Raw genomic sequence first — 19,283 nt, forward strand, 5'->3', positions numbered from 1 at the left:
CCACGACGGAAATGAAGAAGCAAACAACAGAAAGGGGTTATCAAGTAAAAAAGATCAGATCAGAAAAGGAAAGAAAAGCCACACCCAGAAGTAAAAGGAAATAAACACCTCCAAAGAAGCAGAAATAGAAAAGACGACAGGGGATATACTGTAATAACAAAATTAAGCAGCAAATTAAACAGACCAGTCGGTGGTCTCACGCTCGAATCTGGTATAGAAAAGAAAGGGGTCGTCGAAGGCAGGGAAAAAAAAAAAAAAAAACACAAGGCATTGCATCATCGAATTTGATGGGGCAAACTAAACAGAAGCACAATTTTAAGCAGCAAGACGAGAGACGCCGGGACGCATGAGATCCTCGCTGGCCTGCTTGGACAATTGACCAGTCTCGGTCTGGTCGTCCAGATCCTCGGCCTCATGGGCGTGCTCGTCATCATCCTCGACTATCCGAGTCGGAATCTCGCCGGGCCCGTATTGCTGGCTTGACCGCTGCTCCGGGTATGTCGAGTTGCTGATCATCGACATCGAGGTGCTGGAGCGGTTGTGCACGAGGTCCGGTGTGGGGGGCACGGAAGACCCCCGGCCGTCAGGGTGCAGCGAGTTGTTCTCGCTGGGATCAATCTCGCTACCGTCGCGAGTGGAGCGGCCATCAGTGTGGTCGAATTCCGGGGCCGGGGCCAGCTTGCCCGGCTCGTCGTCGGCAACAGCGTCTTGGGCCATGTGCAGGCCCTCGACGGCAGCAGCGCACTGCTCGCTGATGCCGCGAATGATGTCTGAAATGGCGTCCGTCTTGTCGCGGAGGTAGCGGTCGGCGACGTCGGTGATGCTGAGGCGGGAGAGACGCTCTTGCCCGGCGCTCATGTTCAGCAAGTGCTGCTCCAAGTCGGGGTTAATATCCTTGACTTCCCGGGCGGAGATCCTCTCAGAGCGAGCGTCCCTCCTCATCATGGAAGACTTTCTAGAATACAAAGAAGAATGGCGCCTGGTGGCGGGTTCGGCGTGCTGCGACTTCGACTCGTCCTGTTGCTGGACCGCGTCGGAAAACTCGGGCGAACCAACGGAGCGGATGATGTGCTCCATGTGGTGCGACTGGCCATGGATGAGAGTGCGGAGGTGGACGACCACACGCTGAGCCTCGTCGCGCTGCCGGCTGAGCGTCGAGTTGGTCTGCTGCAATGCCGCCATCTCCTTCTGGTTGCGCTTGCGCTCGCGCTCCAGTTCCTCGGCAATCTCCTGCTGGAGAACGAGAGCCTCCAGGGCGTCGTCGCGCTGCTTCTCCGTGCCAGACAGACGGACAGTGAGACGAGCCAAGTCGTCCTTCTGCTGGTCGATGAGACCAGACAGACGGCGGTTCTCGCGCTTGTGAGTCTCAATCTTGACCTTGAGCTCGGAGGTCTCCTTGGTAAGCTGCTCAGCAAAGGCCTGGAACTTGAGGAACTGCTGCTTCCAGGTCTCGAGCTCCTCGACCAAGAAGTTGTTGCGCTTGGTGACCTTGCCAATCTCGGTGTCCATACGTCCCTTGAGGTTGATAAAGTCTTGCCAAGCTTCCATAGCATCGCGAGAGTACTGGTTGCGCTCACGGACAATCTCGTTGAGGTGGCGCATGGAGACCTTGGTCATGAGCGGCTTCTTGACGGAGCCACCGAAGATGGCCTTCATACCGGTGTTGCGGCCCAGCTTCTCGCAGACGTGGTCCATGACACCCATGACAGAGTCCTGGTTCCACCATGGGGGATCTTGGACGCTCTCGACTTCACCACGCATGACAATGATCTGACCAGCGGGGATGAGCTTGCCGCCAGCGTAGGCCGACCGGAGGTGGTTTGGCACACCGCTCGGGGTGACGTCGCCATTGAGGGCCTGGGTCAGACGGTTGATGAACTTGGTGCGCTGGCCGGGGCTCAAGATGTTGGGCGGGCTGGAGGTGAGAACAAAGTTGCGGTCCAAGTCCACTACGAGCGCATCTGGCGGAGCGTTGAACAGGGTACGGCACTCAGCGGTGACACCAAGGATGTACGGACCGGGCTCCTGGACGAGGTCCTTAATGTGACGGGCGTGGACGATGGGAACGTACAAACCGCTCCATTCGTACACCCGCACGCAGTACCGGATCGTCTCAGCGGCAACGGTAAGAATGGCGGGATAGTGACTGACGAAAATGATACGGCGGGTAGGCGACACAGCGGCCTCGACAACACCGACAATGTTAGGGATGGACAAGCAGGTGAAGAGCGGCCACATGGAGAAGTTCTGGAAGCCGGTGGGCGACGAAGGGAACTGGTAGCAAAGGGCGTAATCCTTCATATCGATACGGACAAGGTCGTTGAGTCGCGGGGCAGGGAAGCTGAGGATGCGCGAGACTTCCTCGGCGTGGAACAAGTTCGTAGCCTTGTTCCAGTGAATCCACATACCCCGGAGATAGTCACCCAACAAGTCGTACAGGGGATACCGGGAGAGGAAGCTCAGGCAGTAGGGAATCCAGTAGGTCTCGTCGGGGTTGTCGTAGAAATCAGGCTCCGTCTTCTTTCGCAGTTCCCGGATGGTCTCGGCTCGTTTCTCGTCAGCGCGAGACCAGACTCGCAGAGCGATACCGTAGAGAGTGTGGGAGGAGTCCTGCTGGAGGACGAAGGCATGGTGAACGCAATGCGGCTGGCTCTTGCCGGTGCAAATCTCGACATCGTGAGGGAAGCATGCCTAGGAGTGTCAGTAAAGTTCAATCCCTATAGTTAGAGGGACATACCCTCATAGCCGAGTGAAGCGCTCTGGCAATCTCATTATCCTGCTCCAACCGGGGGCTGCTCCCCAGAATCTCGGGCAACCAGAATTGACCGACGGCGCCCTTCATATGGCCGATCTTCCCCTGGGCAGGGGTGGGAGCGCGGACCCATTGCGAAGGCTCCCGACCAACACCACAGACCATGTAAGCATGAGTCAGGGTCTTGGGGGTTCGCTGGGCGGCCTTGGAGTTGACCTGCGATGGGATCGGCTGGGTGATGCGGGAATGCAGCGACGAGGTGCGACTGGGGACGACGAGCGAGTTCTCATCGCGGGTTGACGGGCGGTCGCGAGTCGAGGGACGGGGGAAGGAAGAATCTCTGAGAGACGGGCCCATTTTGACGGTTTAATATGTTAAGTCGTGGTGTTTTCAGGGGGGCCTAGAACGGCAAAGTCGAACAGCGACGGAAGAATGTAACGAAGGCGAGGCGAAGAATGAGAGACCAGTCGATAATCGATTATTAGAGGAAGATAAGGAGCGAGAATGGAAAGTGGAAATTAATACTGCATCGTTTCTTCCCCGGATGCGAGAAGCACGGAGTGGGAGAGGAAGAAGAGGGACGCCGTGGATGAGAGACCCCGAACGACTGGGGAGGGAGAATGTCAGAAAGAAAAGAAAGAGTGGCAAGAGGGGAAGAGGGAAGAAGAAAAATGACGGAAAGGAGAGGAGGAGAAGAGGAGCCCTCCGTAGTTAGTTACGGAGAATAGAGTAGTGTGAGGGGACTAGGTAAAGGGGCATTACCCAAAGGAGTAAAGATGCAAACCACGGGCAGTTCGCGTGTATTAGTCCCAAAACTTTTCCTGCTATATTAATTGGTGGAGCGATATTGATCCCTGAGGCGAGTGACAAATTGGTACTTGTATTTATTCCTCCTTCCTCTCCATGGTACTATGTACAAATATTCTACGAGTGTCAAAATCTACAGAGTACTCCGTACAAGTACTCCGAAGTACAGTCTGTACAGTTTGCGTTTCGAGGCTCCGGAAAGGATTAACTCTGAGCAGCAGCCAGTAACTTCAGCTACTGAAGTAAGCACACTGTTTGACCGCTAAGAAATGCAAACAAAGATATTGTCCGGTCCGTTTTCTTTCAGTTCCTGGTTCCGGGGTCATTATTGATCCACGGTTATTATCCTATGTTCTAGCAGCACTACTGGATCTATGATCCGGGGCATAGTGACACAGAGCACACAGAGTCCCATAGTTATCGAACAGCAGAGAATAATCAAATCTCGTCGGTTTCACCGGAACCAACCCAACCAGAGCCCAGCACGCAGCCGGAGATCGCAATCTCTTCGATCGTAGAACCCACTCCTTTCTGGGACATGCACGGGGTGATCCCGATCGGTTTGCTTTGCTTTTGGCGCACCGTAAGGTTGGAGTATTTGCAATCGCCCTGCAATCGCCAATGCAATCGCCAATGCAACCAACAAAAACACGCATGGTTCGATTCAATGATTTGAATTCTCCGGGAAAACGCACAGAGACTGTTGAAAGTTGACGTGGTCAACAGCCGTCCGTCCATGGGAAACCGGAAAATCCGGTTCTTCACACACGGAATAATGGTATAAATAGAGAAAACCAGAGCCACACATTCAACCTGATTGGAAGGTAAACCGGGTCCGGCCACACGCGACAGACCAGGAACCAGCTGAAGCTGAAGAAAATGAGACGCTTGTCGTCTCGTCAAATCTTTTTTTTCACTGTGGTTCTTGTGGTTCTGTGGGCCGAACAGGATTGATCTCACAATCTTGCACCCGCGTGGCTGTTCTCTGGACGGTCTGTTCTGTGCTTGACTGACTCTGACTGTTTGACTTTGAGCACACAGACCGTCACCGCTCATCAATTATTTCCATTTCCACCTTGCGCGCTGCACTCGGTACCATATCTGTGTACATACTTCTCCGTACCTGTACAGAACAGCAAGGCATACGTCAACCACGTAGCCCATACCTATAACCCAAGATCCGCACAAAAGCAATATCCCTACATGAATACCCTGCATCCACTGTGATATATCACAACCTAATATTGCCGCTCCCACTGGTCCAGGGCAATTGCATCGTGCTTATTCCAAAACCCATCACGAGTCAGAAAAAGAAAATCTCTATTCCCGGCATTTTCGGGTGCACTAGTCTGTTTGTAGTAAAGTGTATCTCGCACTGGGCCGCGCTTTTACGGGAATACGATGGTGCTGGCGCGGTGCTTGGTTGCGTGCCTGGATAGAAGGAATCGGAAATGGTGTAGAAATGTCAGATTCTGACAGCTTTGGTTCTGGAACGGAGATTTGTGTGATGGTGACAGATAGCAGTACTCTGCTCCGTAGGAAACCCAAGGCATATGGGACCTCTGGTGTATCTTCGGCAGAGGGGCACATACAAATAGCTCACACCGACGAGTTCTCCATACGAGCACTACTATTCATAGAACGATGCAATATGCAACAGCAATCCAGTTATAGCCTATTGTTGCTGCATATTCGTTTTTACAACGAGATAGTCCTGCAAAGTGCGTGACACTATTGAGTCTTGCATATTAATCACGACTCCGTGCTTGTTCTGTACTTTGTATGGTTGATGGGGTAAGGAACAGTGCGCCATGGACTATAGTGATCTAGCATTAAGGAAGGGTCGGGCTTTATTTAGCAATGGGCAAGGCTTCTGGTCATATTTGTAGATCTTATAGCGTCGAGGTCTTACTGTGCACGGAGATGCCGAGTTGTGGCTAATACGGAGCAATTAAGGGTGTGCATTTTACAGTATGTGATGAATGATTGAAGACGCGAAGGATGTATGACTCGTAGAAAAAAGCCAACGAGTGAAAGATTTTCTTCATTTTTTGAATGACGAGAGCAAGTCACCTGGATATAGATCCAGCATGTACTCTGTACGGATATTGCACTCCGATACTCAACATAAAAACTAGGCATAATGGACATAGATATAAGAGATGTCAGTAAAGTGATCACATTGAAGAAATTGCATATAGAATGATCCCAGGGTATATATCTTTCAATCCAAGCCCATCCAATATCCAAGACGCCAAATCCAATTCATGCCATGTACCCAGAAACACCAGAACAGAAAAAAGAAAAAGAAATCAAATCAAAAGAGAAAAAAGAAAGAAAACACGCCAGCCCAAAAGAAATGAAGAAACACGCCATAAACCACACAAAACGCACAAAACACACAACAAAAACACAACACACGACGCAAAACACATATAATACATAATCCATACATAACACATAACGGGTTCATCAAGTTCATCATACAAAGATTTATCTAGTCTATCGTATCGTGGTGTTGACTACAGGTATATGTATAGGAAAGGAGATACTTCATAACTTTTGGGCAGACATCAATCGCACGCAACGCAAATCGCAAATCGCAAATCGCAAACCGAAATGAAATCATCAAACGAAACATATTCCACAGAATGAACATTTTACGGTTTCCGTATATATTCAAACGTCGGAAAACACTCAAGGCGCCATGATCAATGCAAGCAAAGCCATGCGGCAGTACAGACCATACCTCATCTGCGTGAAAGTTAGCATTCGTTCATCCAAATCTGGGAAGGGGTTCGAAGGACATACCTGTCGGAAGTATGCCGCACGCTGGTCAAAGTCGACTTCCTCCGCGATCTCAGCGTTCCGGGGCAAGGGGTGCATAACCACCATGTGGCTCTTAGCGTGCTTCAGGAGAGCGTTGTCAATGACAAAGCTGTCCTTGAGACGATCGTACTGCTCAAGGTCGGCGAAGCGCTCCTTCTGCACGCGAGTCGAATACAGGACGTCGGACTGAGCGACGATCTCAGGCGTCAACCGGTCAGACTCCAGGACGAGCTGTCCGGAGCTGACAATCTGCTGACGGACCTCCTCGGGCAAGGCAAGCTCCTTAGGAGCAACAAGCTGAATGCGGACGTCGTAGAACTGGAGTAACTTAATGAGCGAGTGGACGGTGCGTCCGTAACGCAAGTCACCGGTGAAGGTGATGGTCAAGCCAGTCACAGTTCCGAGCTCCTCACGGATGGTAAAGAGATCCAAGAATGCCTGAGTCGGGTGCTCAATGCTGCCGTTGCCTCCGTTGATGATCGGGACCTGGGAAAACTTGGCGGCGGTCTCGGCGCTGCTGGCCTCGGGGTGGCGCAGGACAACAGCGTCTCCGTAGCAGCCGAGGGTGCGAACGGTGTCCTGCAAGGTCTCACCCTTCTTGGTAGACGAGTGCTCCGTCGAGATGGCGATGGTACGTCCACCAAGGCGCTGCATGGCGGCGTCGAACGAAGCTGAGGTTCTCGTGGAAGGCTCGTAAAAGAGAGTGCACAAGACACGGCCCTTAAGGATGTCGAGAACACCCTGGCGCTGGACACCAAGGCGCATCTCCTGGGCAACAGTGAAGAGCAGGTGCAGGTCGGATCGGTTGAACTGGTTCACGGAGAGAACGTGCTTCTGGCGGAACGGAGACCGGGAGAGGGTCTCGAGCAGCGAGGATGAGATCGAAGGCAATTGCGCATACAGCGGGGGTCCGAGTTCGGCCTGATCACCCTTACGCAGGCCACGGCCAGGAGTGCCAGACAGAGACAGGCGGCGGTCCAGCGAGCTCTCCGGACGAGCCTGGACCAAGGGCGACAGGGGCTTGACAACTGGAGAAGTGGGCACAATGCGATGGCCAGACATGTCGGTACCTTTGACGGCGTCGGGAGTAACCTCACCATCGAGGCAAGAAGTCTTGCCCTGGAAGATCACACGCTGAACGGATCCCTTCATGAACTTGCCGTTGAACGGAGACCAAGAAGGACCCTGGTACACGTACGGACGGTCAATCTCGATCTCGACTGAGCTATCCGCCTGGTCGTGCAGTTCGAAGATCTTCTTGGGGTTCTCGTACAGACGAGCGACGATGTCCTCAATGGTCAGACGGCCATCGGAAACGGCAGTGAAGAGCAAGGGAAGCGCCTCAGCGATGCCAGCAGCAGCAGAAGCCTCCTTGCCAGCGAGCTGGAACGGAATGCTGCCGATCGAGAAGACATCGATGGTGCTCAGGTGGTCCCATAGAGCCTTCTGGTCTTCAGCGGAGGGCAAGGCGTTGCAACCCGGGAACTCCTTCTTGGAGAGGAACAGAGAGTAGATCGATACGTCGCAGGTGACCTTGAGACCCTTCTCCTTGCTGAGAGCGATCAGGTTGATATCCTCCTTGGAAGTGACGCTCATCACGTGGATGTTGCGGCTGTGGAGGCTGGCAAGCAGCAGGATCGAGGCGAGGTCCGTCGACTTGGCGTCGGTGATCAGCGGCTTGTTCGAGGGCCACGCGGTGAAGTGGCTGGTGACCGCGGCGACCTTGCTGATGTTGCCAGACAGGTGGTTGAAGGGAATGAAGAGAGATCCAACATCGCCGGTCAACTGGCCGATCTGGTCGGCATTGGACGAGGTGGCAGCGACGGAGAGGTTGAAGTCGCACAGAGCATTCTGCGCATTTTGCTGAGCGACCTTCAAGTCACTGGGCTCGGTAACGGAAGTGTCAACACCAACGGGCATCACCCGGACCATGCTGAAACCATTGGCAATGGAAGCTTTGGTGACATCCTCGAAGCCCTTGGAACCGGCAACCGCGAGGTCGGGAACGAAGGCAGCGATGTTGATCAGACCCGGGAGGACAATGCTGCGGTGGCTCGTCTGGTAGTCGCTGGTCTGGATGTTCAAGGGGAAGTGACGGGCGATAGCCTCGATCAGGATCTTGGCATTCTTGACATTCGTGACCAGCGGTGTCTGGTAGTCGACGGCCATACGACGAGTGCGATAACCCTTACTCATGTAGTTGGCCGGGCGGCGGAACCGGTTGTTAGACGGCAAGTTGATGTACAGGTCGATGAGGTTGTTCGCCAAGTGCTGAGTGAGCGAGTACTCGGACTTGATGTCCTCTTCCTGACCCTGCAGGATCTCCAGGTACTTGACAGGGACACCGTTCTCCTTCAAGAAGTCGGCGGTACCAGCGGTCGCGAAGAGGTTGAAGCCGTTCTGGTGGAGCTTCTGGATCGAAGGCAACATCTCGAGCTTCTCCTTGTAGGATCCAATCGAGAATAGGATGTTGCGCTTGGGAAGGCGGAAACCGGTCGAAAGGAGCGCCTTGACGTACGCCTCGTACTTGTTGCGACCGAAAGAAGCAACCTCACCAGTCGATGCCATCTCAACACCCAGGACGGGGTCGGCACCGGAAAGACGGGAGAAGGAGAACTGGGGAACCTTGACACCAACGTAGTCCTTGGGAACCGAGACAGGCGGGTACTCAGCAAAAGGAGCACCGATCATGGCCTTGGTAGCCATCTCGATCAGGTCAACACCCATGACCTTCGAGACGAACGGGAAGGACCGAGAGGCACGGACGTTGCACTCAATGACCTTGATGTCGTTGTCCTTGGCGATGAACTGAATGTTGTAAGGACCAGTGACGTTCAGGGCATTACCAATCTTGCTGGTAGCCTCCTCGATACGGCGGACAGTTTCAGGGCTCAAGTCCTGCGGCGGCAGGATTAAAGTGGCGTCACCCGAGTGCACACCGGCGTTCTCGACGTGTTCCGAGATAAAGTGACCGACCATGACACCGTTACGGGCGACAGCGTCCATCTCGATTTCCTTGGCGTTCTCAATGTACTTGGTGATGACGACGGGGTGCTCACGGGAAACGTCAGCGGCCTGATTCAGGTAGCTGGCAAGATCATGCTCAGAGTAGACCGTGTTCATGGCAGCACCCGAAAGGACGTAGGACGGACGAACAAGCACCGGGTAACCGACGGCGTCACAGAAACCCCTCGCTTCGTCAATGCTGGTGAGCTCTTTCCAGGCGGGCTGGTCGACGTCGATCCGGTCAAGCATGCGCGAGAACTTATAACGGTTCTCAGCACCGTCAATCATTTCAGGCGAGGTACCGAGAATCTTGACATTGAGACGGTGGAGGGGCAGAGCAATGTTGTTAGGAGTCTGACCACCCATGGACATGATCACACCGCTGGACGATTCAAGCTGGTAGATGTCGAGAACGGTCTCCAGGTTGATGTTTTCGAAGTACAGACGGTCAGCCTCATCGTAGTCGGTACTGACAGTTTCCGGGTTGTAGTTGACCATGACAGTCTTGTGGCCCTGTTCACGGAGAGTGCGGATGGTCCGCACCGAACACCAGTCGAATTCGACAGACGAACCGATACGGTAAACACCAGATCCAAGAACCATGACACCGTGGTCATCGAAGCTAACGTCGTGCTCCGAGCCGTTGTAGGTGAGGTACAGATAGTTGGTCACCGAAGGGAACTCAGCAGCGACGGTATCAATCTGTTTGACAATGGGGTTGATGCCTGCCTCAACACGCATGCGTCGGACCGCGAGCTCGTTCGAGCTCAGGAACTTGGCGAGCTGTCCATCAGAGAATCCAAGCTGCTTGGCCCGGCGGATGAGGGGCCTGGGGACGGTGGAGGTGTTGTAGCTGGTCATGAGCTTGCCGAAGTCACTGAGGCCCTTGAGTCTGCTCAAAAACCAGGGGTCAATCTGGGTGAGCTTCCAGATGTCATCAACGCTGTAACCGGCAGCCATGGCATTGGCGATGGCGAAGAGACGCTGGTCGGACGGGGTCTGCAGCTCGCCCTTGATGGACATGAGCGCGTTTGTCTCGTTGAAACCAAGGTTGTTGAAGTCAACGGACCGAATGGCCTTTTGAATAGCCTCTTCGAATGTCCGTCCAATACTCATGACTTCACCAACGCTCTTCATGGAAGAGCCCAGCTGGGTCGAGACACGGGTGAACTTCTTCAGATCCCAGCGGGGAATCTTCACAACGCAGTAGTCGAGAGAGGGCTCGAAGCAGGCGCAAGTGACCTTGGTAACGGAGTTCTTGATTTCATTAAGCGGGATTCCGAGACCGAGCTTGGCAGCAATGAACGCGAGCGGGTAACCGGTGGCCTTGGAGGCAAGCGCAGAGGATCTGGAGAGACGAGCGTTGACTTCGATAATGCAGTACTCCTTGGAGAACGGGTTCAAAGCGTATTGGATGTTGCATTCACCAACAACACCCAAGTGACGAATGACGTTGACAGCCGTGGTACGCAGCATGTTGTAGTCCTCATCTGTGAGGGTCTGAGAGGGAGCAACGACAATAGAGTCACCGGTGTGAATACCCAGAGGGTCGAAGTTCTCCATGTTGCAGACGGTGATACAGTTGTCCTGGGCATCACGGACAACTTCGTACTCGATTTCCTTCCAACCCTTCATACTCTTCTCAATCAGAACCTGGGGACTGGCAGCGAACGCCTTGATGCAGAGATCCTTGAGTTGATCCATGTTGTCAGCGAAGCCACTGCCCAGACCACCAAGGGCATAAGCGGCACGGACGATGACAGGGAACTTGATCTGCTCGACCACCTCAAGAGCCTCCTCGAGGTTCGAGGCGGATGCAGACTGGGCACACTTCTCGTTGATCGACTCCATGCTGCGAGCGAACATCTCACGGTCTTCGGTGGTGATGATGGTGTCGATGGGAGTACCAAGGACCTTGACACCAAGGGATTCGAACTCATCCTTGAGTTGAATACCGACCTGAAGAGCAGTCTGACCACCGAAAGTCACGTAGATGGCGTCAGGGCGCTCGTGCTTGATGACCTTGCGCACAAAGTCGGCGTTGACAGGAAGGAAATAGACCTTGTCGGCCAAACCCTTGGAGGTCTGGATAGTAGCAATGTTGGGGTTGATCAAGATGGTGTAGATGCCTTCTTCCTTCAACGCCTTGATGGCCTGACTACCCGAGTAGTCGAACTCACCGGCCTGACCAATGCTCAGACCACCACTTCCAAGGACCAACACCTTCTTGGCATGAACGCGAGGAGCGATCTTCCTGTTCTCCTCCAGGGTGCCACCGGGGAAGGAAACGGGCTTATTGAGAGCGTCGGAGGAAGCCATAGTGTTCTTGATTGTGTCAATGAAGACATTGAAGAGGTACTCAGTGTCACGGGGACCCGGTGTGCTTTCGGGGTGGAACTGAACACTGAAGTATGGGCGGCTGACATGGCGGATACCCTCGTTGCTGCCGTCGTTGGCATTGACAAAGAGTTCCTGCCAGTCCTGGGGAAGGGATTCGGCGTCGACGGCGTAACCGTGGTTCTGAGAGGTGATGTGGCACTTGCCGGAGATCATGCTGGTGCAAGGGATGTTGTGACCACGGTTACCGAACTTCATCTTCTTGGTCTGAGCACCGACGGAACGGGCAATCAGCTGGTGACCGAGACAGATACCGAAGACGGGGACTCTGTTCTCCTCCATGGTCTTGGCCAAGTTGGCGACAGTAGTGGAGAGGGTGGCCGGGTCACCAGGACCGTTCGAGACGAACAGACCGTCGTAGTCCTTGCCGGCGAGAGTAGGGAAGTCGTAGTCCCAGGGAACGACAAGAACCTCAACGCCACGTGCGAGCAAGCAACGCAGCTGGTTGAACTTCATACCGACGTCCAAGCAAAGAACGCGGACGGGACGACCGGAGGGGTGTTTGAGGGCAACGTCCTCGGGGGGCGTGAAGAGACGGGGTTCCTTGATCGAGACTGCAAGATTTGTTAGCAAGCTATTCCCATCCAGAATTGGCAACCTTTTTTTTTTTTTCTTGTTTTTTTCTGAACTCACCTTCGCTCACAAGGTTCTGTGTGTTAGGGTCAACCCAATCAATCTGCTCAAAAGACGACCTCCAGCTGTCCTTGTCGCCAGAGACCTCGATATGGCCGTCAGGGACCTCCTCGTGCGAGAGAAGCATGCGGCCAAGCATGCTACCCTTTTGACGGATCTTCTTGGTGAGACAACGGGTGTCAACACCGTGCATGGCGGGTACACCCTGCTCCTTCAGCCATTGGCCAAGCGAAGACTGGGCCAGGAAGTGCGAGTAGTCTTCACCGGCATATGTTGCCACGACCAAGGCGGAAACGTGAATCTGAGTGGACTCAAAGTACTTGGGCAGATCCTTCAGGAGCTCGTCCATAGTCTCCCGGGAAGGCACACCGTAGTTGCCCACCAGCGGGAAAGTAATGACGAGAATCTGACCGCGGTAGGAGGGATCCGTGATGGACTCGGGGTATCCAACCATACCAGTCTGAAAGACCAATTCTCCTGCCACGCTCTTCTCAGCACCAAAGCTGTAACCCTGGTATACTGTGCCGTCCTCGAGTTCCAGGGCAAACATCTTCTGGCTGCTGCCCCGTACCCTCGAGGAGGCGGGGAGAATCACGGCGCCGTTGCTGGACTCCATGGAGTGAGCCGGTTGCATTTCCTTGTTGGTCTGGTTGTAGGCCACTGCTCCACCAGCCGAGGGGCTCGTAGGCAGAGCAGCTTCTTCGTGGCCGGGCATCGTGGTGGTCTGCGGGGGAGGGGTAAGGTCCTCACGAGGACTATAAAAGTCAAGATAAAAAGAAGGTATTCACTCTACCGTAGCATCAGCAGCCTGCAAGACCCTCTTCTGTATGAATTGATGAAGATAAGAATAGAAGAGCCAGACAGAAAAAAAGAGAGAGAGACAAGAGGAGAGTCTTTTGTGCTGCTGCTTTTGCACGGGAGGAGGAATATAGGAAGAAAAGAAAAAAAAAATTGACTGCGGGCGGAGTGGAAGAAGAAAAATTTTGTGTATGAGCGGGCTAATTGCGGGCTCCGATTGGCTGCAACGCCTTCCCGATCCGGGGGGATGTGTCATTCTGCCAGGGGATACCGCCTGCAGAATCTTCTGTACAACTACCGAGTATCGTTAGAGTGTGACTCTGTATAATGATTGACTAGTATTACATATTCTAGTAGACTACCCAGGGTAGGGTTAAGTAATTGATATTCTGTCTCTTCAATTGAAAGTGTATACTCCTACTCCGGTGTTGACTGCTGCTCCGATGGCGGAGCATACTGCCGTTTCGCCACATCCGGAATGGCGGATCAACTGCAGGCGGTGAGCGCTATCGCAGTGACTTGCATGAATGCTTGTTCTCGAGAGTACAAACTCCGGAGTGCAAGTAGTTAACAGGAATATGCGATGCAATTGGATGCTGCATATGTATGCTGGTGCGTATACATATATGTAGTATAAATTGCTTGTGCACAAGATCTAGACCAGCCAAGGCGTCCGTGCAGTAGAGATCCTCCCCTCCATAATCCGTCGCTGGTTATCTTTACTCTTATTGCATTAGTATTGCATGCCAAACCCACGTGAACTATATTCCCTGCCTATATTAAAGCAATTCCCCCAGGAATGCAAGTTTCTCTCTTATCGTTTCTGTGTATCACAACTAGAATTTTCTTCATAACCAGGCAGAATGCGCCCATGAGGTGGTGGGACGATAGCTGGCCTGCAGGGTCCGGAGTACAATAAGAGTACAATAACACCAGGCTCATCCCAGCTTCCTTCCAGGTACTCTGTCACCACGCGTCGCTGTCGCGTTTTCCTCCCACACCGTCCCTTCTGGTCTCCTGGTTATGTACATTATTATTGAGTGCCATCTCTTCTGCTGGTGACAATACCCGTTTCAGTTCCGTCACCATGCTGGCTTCTTTGTTGCGTCCAAACAAACGCCATGACCATGTTTCCCCAGAACGCTCTCCGTCCTCCCCATACACCCCCAGAGAGGCCACTCCGCTCAACCGAGATTATCCTCAGCAATCACAATATGGCGGATTCAACGGCCGTGGCAATGGATTTGGGGACGATGATATCATTGAGGAAGAGGAGTACGAAGATGCCGACGATGACCAGGAGGGCGAGGTTGACGACGAAGACGAAACCCACGAGTCCAGTCCGCTGCTACCGATCTTTTCTGCGTCTCATTTAGGTACGGAAGATGATCTCTAGTGAAATTGACTGTCATATGACTGACAAAATGGCTCTCTCAATCAGATGCTCTTCCCGTGTACGACATCACGCATGCCATCCGTTCGCTCATTGCCTCCCGTTGCGAGACCACCCTATCATGGGACCAATTGCGCTCGCCTCAAATATCCCAGTTCTTGGTGAAACCGATCCAGCAGAGAATCATGGCGTCTCATTTCTCCCGAGCGACTCTATACGCGTTGATGACCAACTGTCTGCAGTTCAACAAGGAAGTCCAGCTCTACCCAGCCAATAGCGGAACGAGTCAAACTCGGGCCATGGTGAGCGAGCTTCTGGCCATCAAGTTGTTAAGGGATTATACAACTAGGGAGTTAATTGATGCGCTATCCTATGAATTCTATCCGCTTCAGGCTCAGACCCCAGGAGCCAACGGTAACCTGCATACAGCCCGGGGTTGGAGTGCGCCTAGACATTTGGCTGGGCCGGCCCGGATCTCGTGTCTAGAAATCGCGATTCGCGCCCAGGCAAAACGGTTCTTAGCGCATCCGGTGGTTGTGCAACAATTGGAAGCTATTTGGGCTGGTACCATTGTTTTCCATTCCGCCGCAGATAGCCTTCACCGTGCGCCAAAAGGTCGTCTCGATAGAGGACCGATCCCTAGCATTAGCCAGATCGGTAGCGATGTCTCGGAGAACAGGATGATCCCGGTTCGACGTGCTGTCACCCTATATGACCCCAGAGATGCGTCTCTCTTCAAACTCTCCCGGCTGAGGGTTCCCCGTTACAGACAATTTTTATCAACAATATCATTCGCCGTGCTCTTGGGACTCTTTGTGGCGGTCTTGCAGCAAAGGAAATTAGAAATCTCGACTTTGGAAATCGTCTTCTGGCTTTGGAGCGCGGGCTACATGTTGGACGAGATCGTTGGTTTCAACGAGCAAGGGTTCAGTTTGTACCTGATGAGTTTCTGGAATGTGTTTGATCTGGGAATCCTGCTGTTTCTCTTTTGCTACTATTGCATGCGGCTCTTTGGCGCTGTGATACCAATCACCCGCCACGAGATGGTTGCGGATGAAGCATACGACATCCTGGCTGCTAGCGCAGTCCTGGTGTTCCCCCGTCTTTTCTCCGTCCTGGATCATTATCGCTACTTTTCTCAGCTACTCATCGCATTCCGGATCATGGCCGCTGATCTTATCGCCGTATTTGTATTGATTGTCATCGCCTGCAGCGGCTTTTTGGTTGCCTTTACTTTGTCGTTTGGTAACAGGGACGAACAGTCAGCTGGATCCGTGGCCTACGCCCTCTTTCAGATGTTGATGGGCTTTAGTCCGGCAGCATGGACCCTTTGGGATGAATATAATCCCTTGGGGAAAACCATTCTGACGCTGTTTCTCTTCATCTGCCATTTTGTTATTATCACCATCCTAATCACCGTCCTCACAAACTCGTTTATGCGGATTGTCCAGAATGCCTATCAGGAACATCAGTTCTTATTTGCTGTCAACGCGATCTCGATGGTCAAGTCTGACGCGCTTTTCTCCTATGTCGCGCCGACGAACCTGCTCGCTTGGGTTATCACGCCTTTCCGATTCGTAATGCCTTTCCGGCAATTCGTGAGACTAAACCGAACGATAATCAAGGTCACGCATCTGCCAATCCTGTTTACGATTTGTTTCTACGAAAAGACAATCCTTGCCTCCAAGGTCATTGAACCAACTGATCTGGTCGACCTCCCTGAACCCCGTGACGCAACTGCAGCGCGTATGCGGCGGCCTGGCAATAACCGTTTCAAGACTTTTAGTGCGAAAGCTCCTCGACTCGTTCGTGAACCGTCAGTGGCTACCTACCAAAAAGATCGTGCTCTGGATGAGGTGTTCCATCGGTTATTCAAAGACGAGTCCACCAGGCGTGCCAACTCGGCCCAAGATCAGGATAGCAGTAATATCGTCAAAACCTGGATGCAGGGAATGGGACCCGGCCCGATCCATCCACCGGCTGAGCAGGATCCGAAGGAAGTAACCCGCTTGGAAAGACTTCCAAAACGGCTGCGCTTCCCTTTCCAAAGAAGACTCCAGGAGAGTATACGCGACTTTACCGAAACCACACGATCAGTAGCTTCTAATCCGGAGGAGAGGATAACACCGGTAGCCGTACACCGCGGACGAAACCCCCTTTTCCCTCCTGAGCGGTCAAGACAGCTCTCACGACATACCGATATCGAGGGTGACGATGAACGAACAGACAACGAGGACAAGCAATCTATTGCTCGGAATTCCAACAGCAGCGGCCCCTCGGGAAAACGAATAGCTAGGGAGACTTCGGGCCCACCCCCGAAATTCTATAGCTCTCGTCCATCAACGGCAAAGCATCTGTCGCGCAGAAACAGTCCCATTCGACGCCCCAAAATTCATTCACGGACCGTCTCCACTGCTACGATGCGGTACGCCCCAACCTGTCTAGAGAACCGGGGCGAAGGCGGCGCGACTCCTAGCGTGCCTGTCAGGTCCAGAGCGGAGACCCCTGAGCAGGCCGTTTCCACTTCTGTGGATCAGTTGACCGCTAGAAGAGGCGACCTCAACACTAGCCGTGCCTACAACACTGACACTCTGTCTCGTTCCCACCCCATCCCTGTTCCCGACTTTGGCGGAACCTCAGCTCCTGACTCCCACCCAAGAGGAGGACGCGGCCAGAACCCCTTTCTATATGGCCTGGGGTCTGATATAGGGGACAACCGAGCTATCGCCAATGAATTCATGGGCGGATTACCCGGAAGCCTGACGACGGAGATGGCCTACGCAGCCGGTCTCCATCGACCAATTAGCCCGGAGAACCAAAACCGACTGAGCAAGCTCGTGCTAGCGCGCATGAACAATATCGAAGAAGGCTTCCGCGAAGTCATCAAAGAGGTGAAGGATCTCCGCCGCGGCGAGTCCAGCCGAAGCCAAAGCCAACCCGATGACTTCCGCGACGCACAGCGAGACCGAGAGCGTAAGAGACGGCTTGAAAAGAAGGAAAAGAAGAAGAAGAGTCAGGGGTCGCGGATGACGAAGACAAGCACTAGCAGTGACAGCCCTTTGTCAGATGTATCTTCTGAATAGGGCATGCATGGCTTTTACGATGAGATGACCGCTATGACATTTTATCTCTTTATGTTCTAGGAAAAAATGGGCGTAGCATGTTTTGCGGTTTATGCATCGATACTTGGGTGGTTGTCTATCTTTGTATATACGTTATTTCCCCCCCCTTTTATACACGTGTCGATTGCTCTATTTTCTAATACTGTACATGCAGGTTTCTTTCCTCATCAGATACTAGGGTTGATGTTGGATTAGGTGACTGCCATCTTCGACTGTTTCACTTCCCAAGCGACCAAATACCCAAGTTCCAGTCCCCAAAGCAATGGCTTCCATCTATCCAGACGCAGTCTATCCGATATAGTCCGGACGTGAACGATACCGTCTCGACAAGCCACATAACTTGTCGATATCCATTCTAGGATACAGATCAGAGCTGGAGGCGTTTTCAGTGTATTATCGACAACGTAGTTGACTTCCTTCGCTCGCAAGGATTTCAAATCGGGCCTCTCGTGTCACAAAATCTGTGGAATGAACTGGATATCCAGTACAGCATCTACCGCGGCCTGAATTCGCAAGGTGTCGACGAAGCCAATGGATTTTGAAAATCTTCAAGCGACAGTGTCAAGCACAGTCCAGAGGCCACAAGAACCACCACGTTGCATCTCGGTGGTTTTTGTTCCCATCACTTGACGATTCACCTCAAGGTTAGCTCCTGTGAGCAAGGATATCTATGCTGTAAAGGGAATAGGAGCGCGATCATGCATTATTGCGCTGAAAAGCATGACCAGCCTCTTAGTTCATCGTTCCCTGGGTACCAGACCCTACTATCTGAATGGCTTTGTGTGGTCAGCTACCTCTGTATGCACATACCACCATCCAAATTGCACCTGTCTTTGGTTTGTGATGTTGAAAACTTCAAGACAGCAAAGGAACATGGAGCCTTTGCTGGATTAGAGGCATCCTACTCTTGCTAGCTGCAACATTCGTCTAGGTCAAGACTGCAATCTTGCCCCTACATGATCTGACTTGCAAAGCAGCAGCCTAAGCAATGCGACAATATATGGAAGATAAATCCTCTCAAAAGCCATTCCGACTTTTGGATTTGCCACTAGAGCTTCAGTCAATATCGCATCCTTCTATATACAGATTTGGTTGCTCCGCAGCATGAGGTCCGCTGTCAGCTTCGAAACTGCCACCAGGTTTTGACCAATAGACTCTTTTTTGTCGCCGCTATCATGCAGCGTTCTCACCAATTTGCAATTGTTGGTGTCCACCAACGCCACTGTTTCTCATCTCGCACTCCGCGCTCATACCCAGCACGTCTTCTTCTAAAAATCACTTTTTGATCATATCTAGTGGTGGAATGTATTTTAAAGCCCCCAAATCAACACCACGTCGCTTTGAGGCTTCCATCTTTCTGAGGGATGTTGTCCCCTCCAAGATGCTGCACCTTCTGAAATTCCTTGAAGCTGTCATCCCGCCTGCAGATCCAGACTACATATCCTTAGGATCTCCTGCCCATAAAGACTGGGATAGAAAGTTTCTTATCTGCAGGAAACGATCTGTCCAGGGTAGTTGACCTTGCGCACCTACTTTCATGACTTCC

General features: G+C 52.7%; 3 protein-coding genes across 3 annotated transcripts; 1 reads left to right on the plus strand and 2 right to left on the minus strand.

The window, feature by feature from the left end:
* Window positions 1–315: 315 nt before the first annotated feature.
* On the minus strand, window positions 316–3,109 carry ACHE_60113A (DENN (AEX-3) domain protein; the record flags this gene model as incomplete). The annotated part of the gene is made up of 2 exons (XM_043281251.1): window positions 316–2,691; window positions 2,738–3,109. The coding sequence occupies 2 exons, from the start codon at window positions 3,107–3,109 to the stop codon at window positions 316–318; spliced, it is 2,748 nt and encodes a 915-aa protein (XP_043138749.1).
* A 3,147-nt stretch (window positions 3,110–6,256) lies between these two features.
* Window positions 6,257–13,139, minus strand: ACHE_60114A (bifunctional carbamoylphosphate synthetase/aspartate transcarbamylase; the record flags this gene model as incomplete). Its single annotated transcript, XM_043281252.1, has 3 exons — window positions 6,257–6,313; window positions 6,371–12,345; window positions 12,425–13,139. The coding sequence occupies 3 exons, from the start codon at window positions 13,137–13,139 to the stop codon at window positions 6,257–6,259; spliced, it is 6,747 nt and encodes a 2,248-aa protein (XP_043138750.1).
* A 1,170-nt stretch (window positions 13,140–14,309) lies between these two features.
* On the plus strand, window positions 14,310–17,698 carry ACHE_60115S (ion transporter; the record flags this gene model as incomplete). Its single annotated transcript, XM_043281254.1, has 2 exons — window positions 14,310–14,598; window positions 14,664–17,698. 2 exons carry the CDS (start codon window positions 14,310–14,312, stop codon window positions 17,696–17,698), a joined length of 3,324 nt encoding a protein of 1,107 aa, XP_043138751.1.
* Window positions 17,699–19,283: the final 1,585 nt, after the last annotated feature.

This window comes from Aspergillus chevalieri, chromosome 6 (genome assembly GCF_016861735.1).
Source record: "Aspergillus chevalieri M1 DNA, chromosome 6, nearly complete sequence".
NCBI lineage: Eukaryota > Fungi > Ascomycota > Eurotiomycetes > Eurotiales > Aspergillaceae > Aspergillus > Aspergillus chevalieri.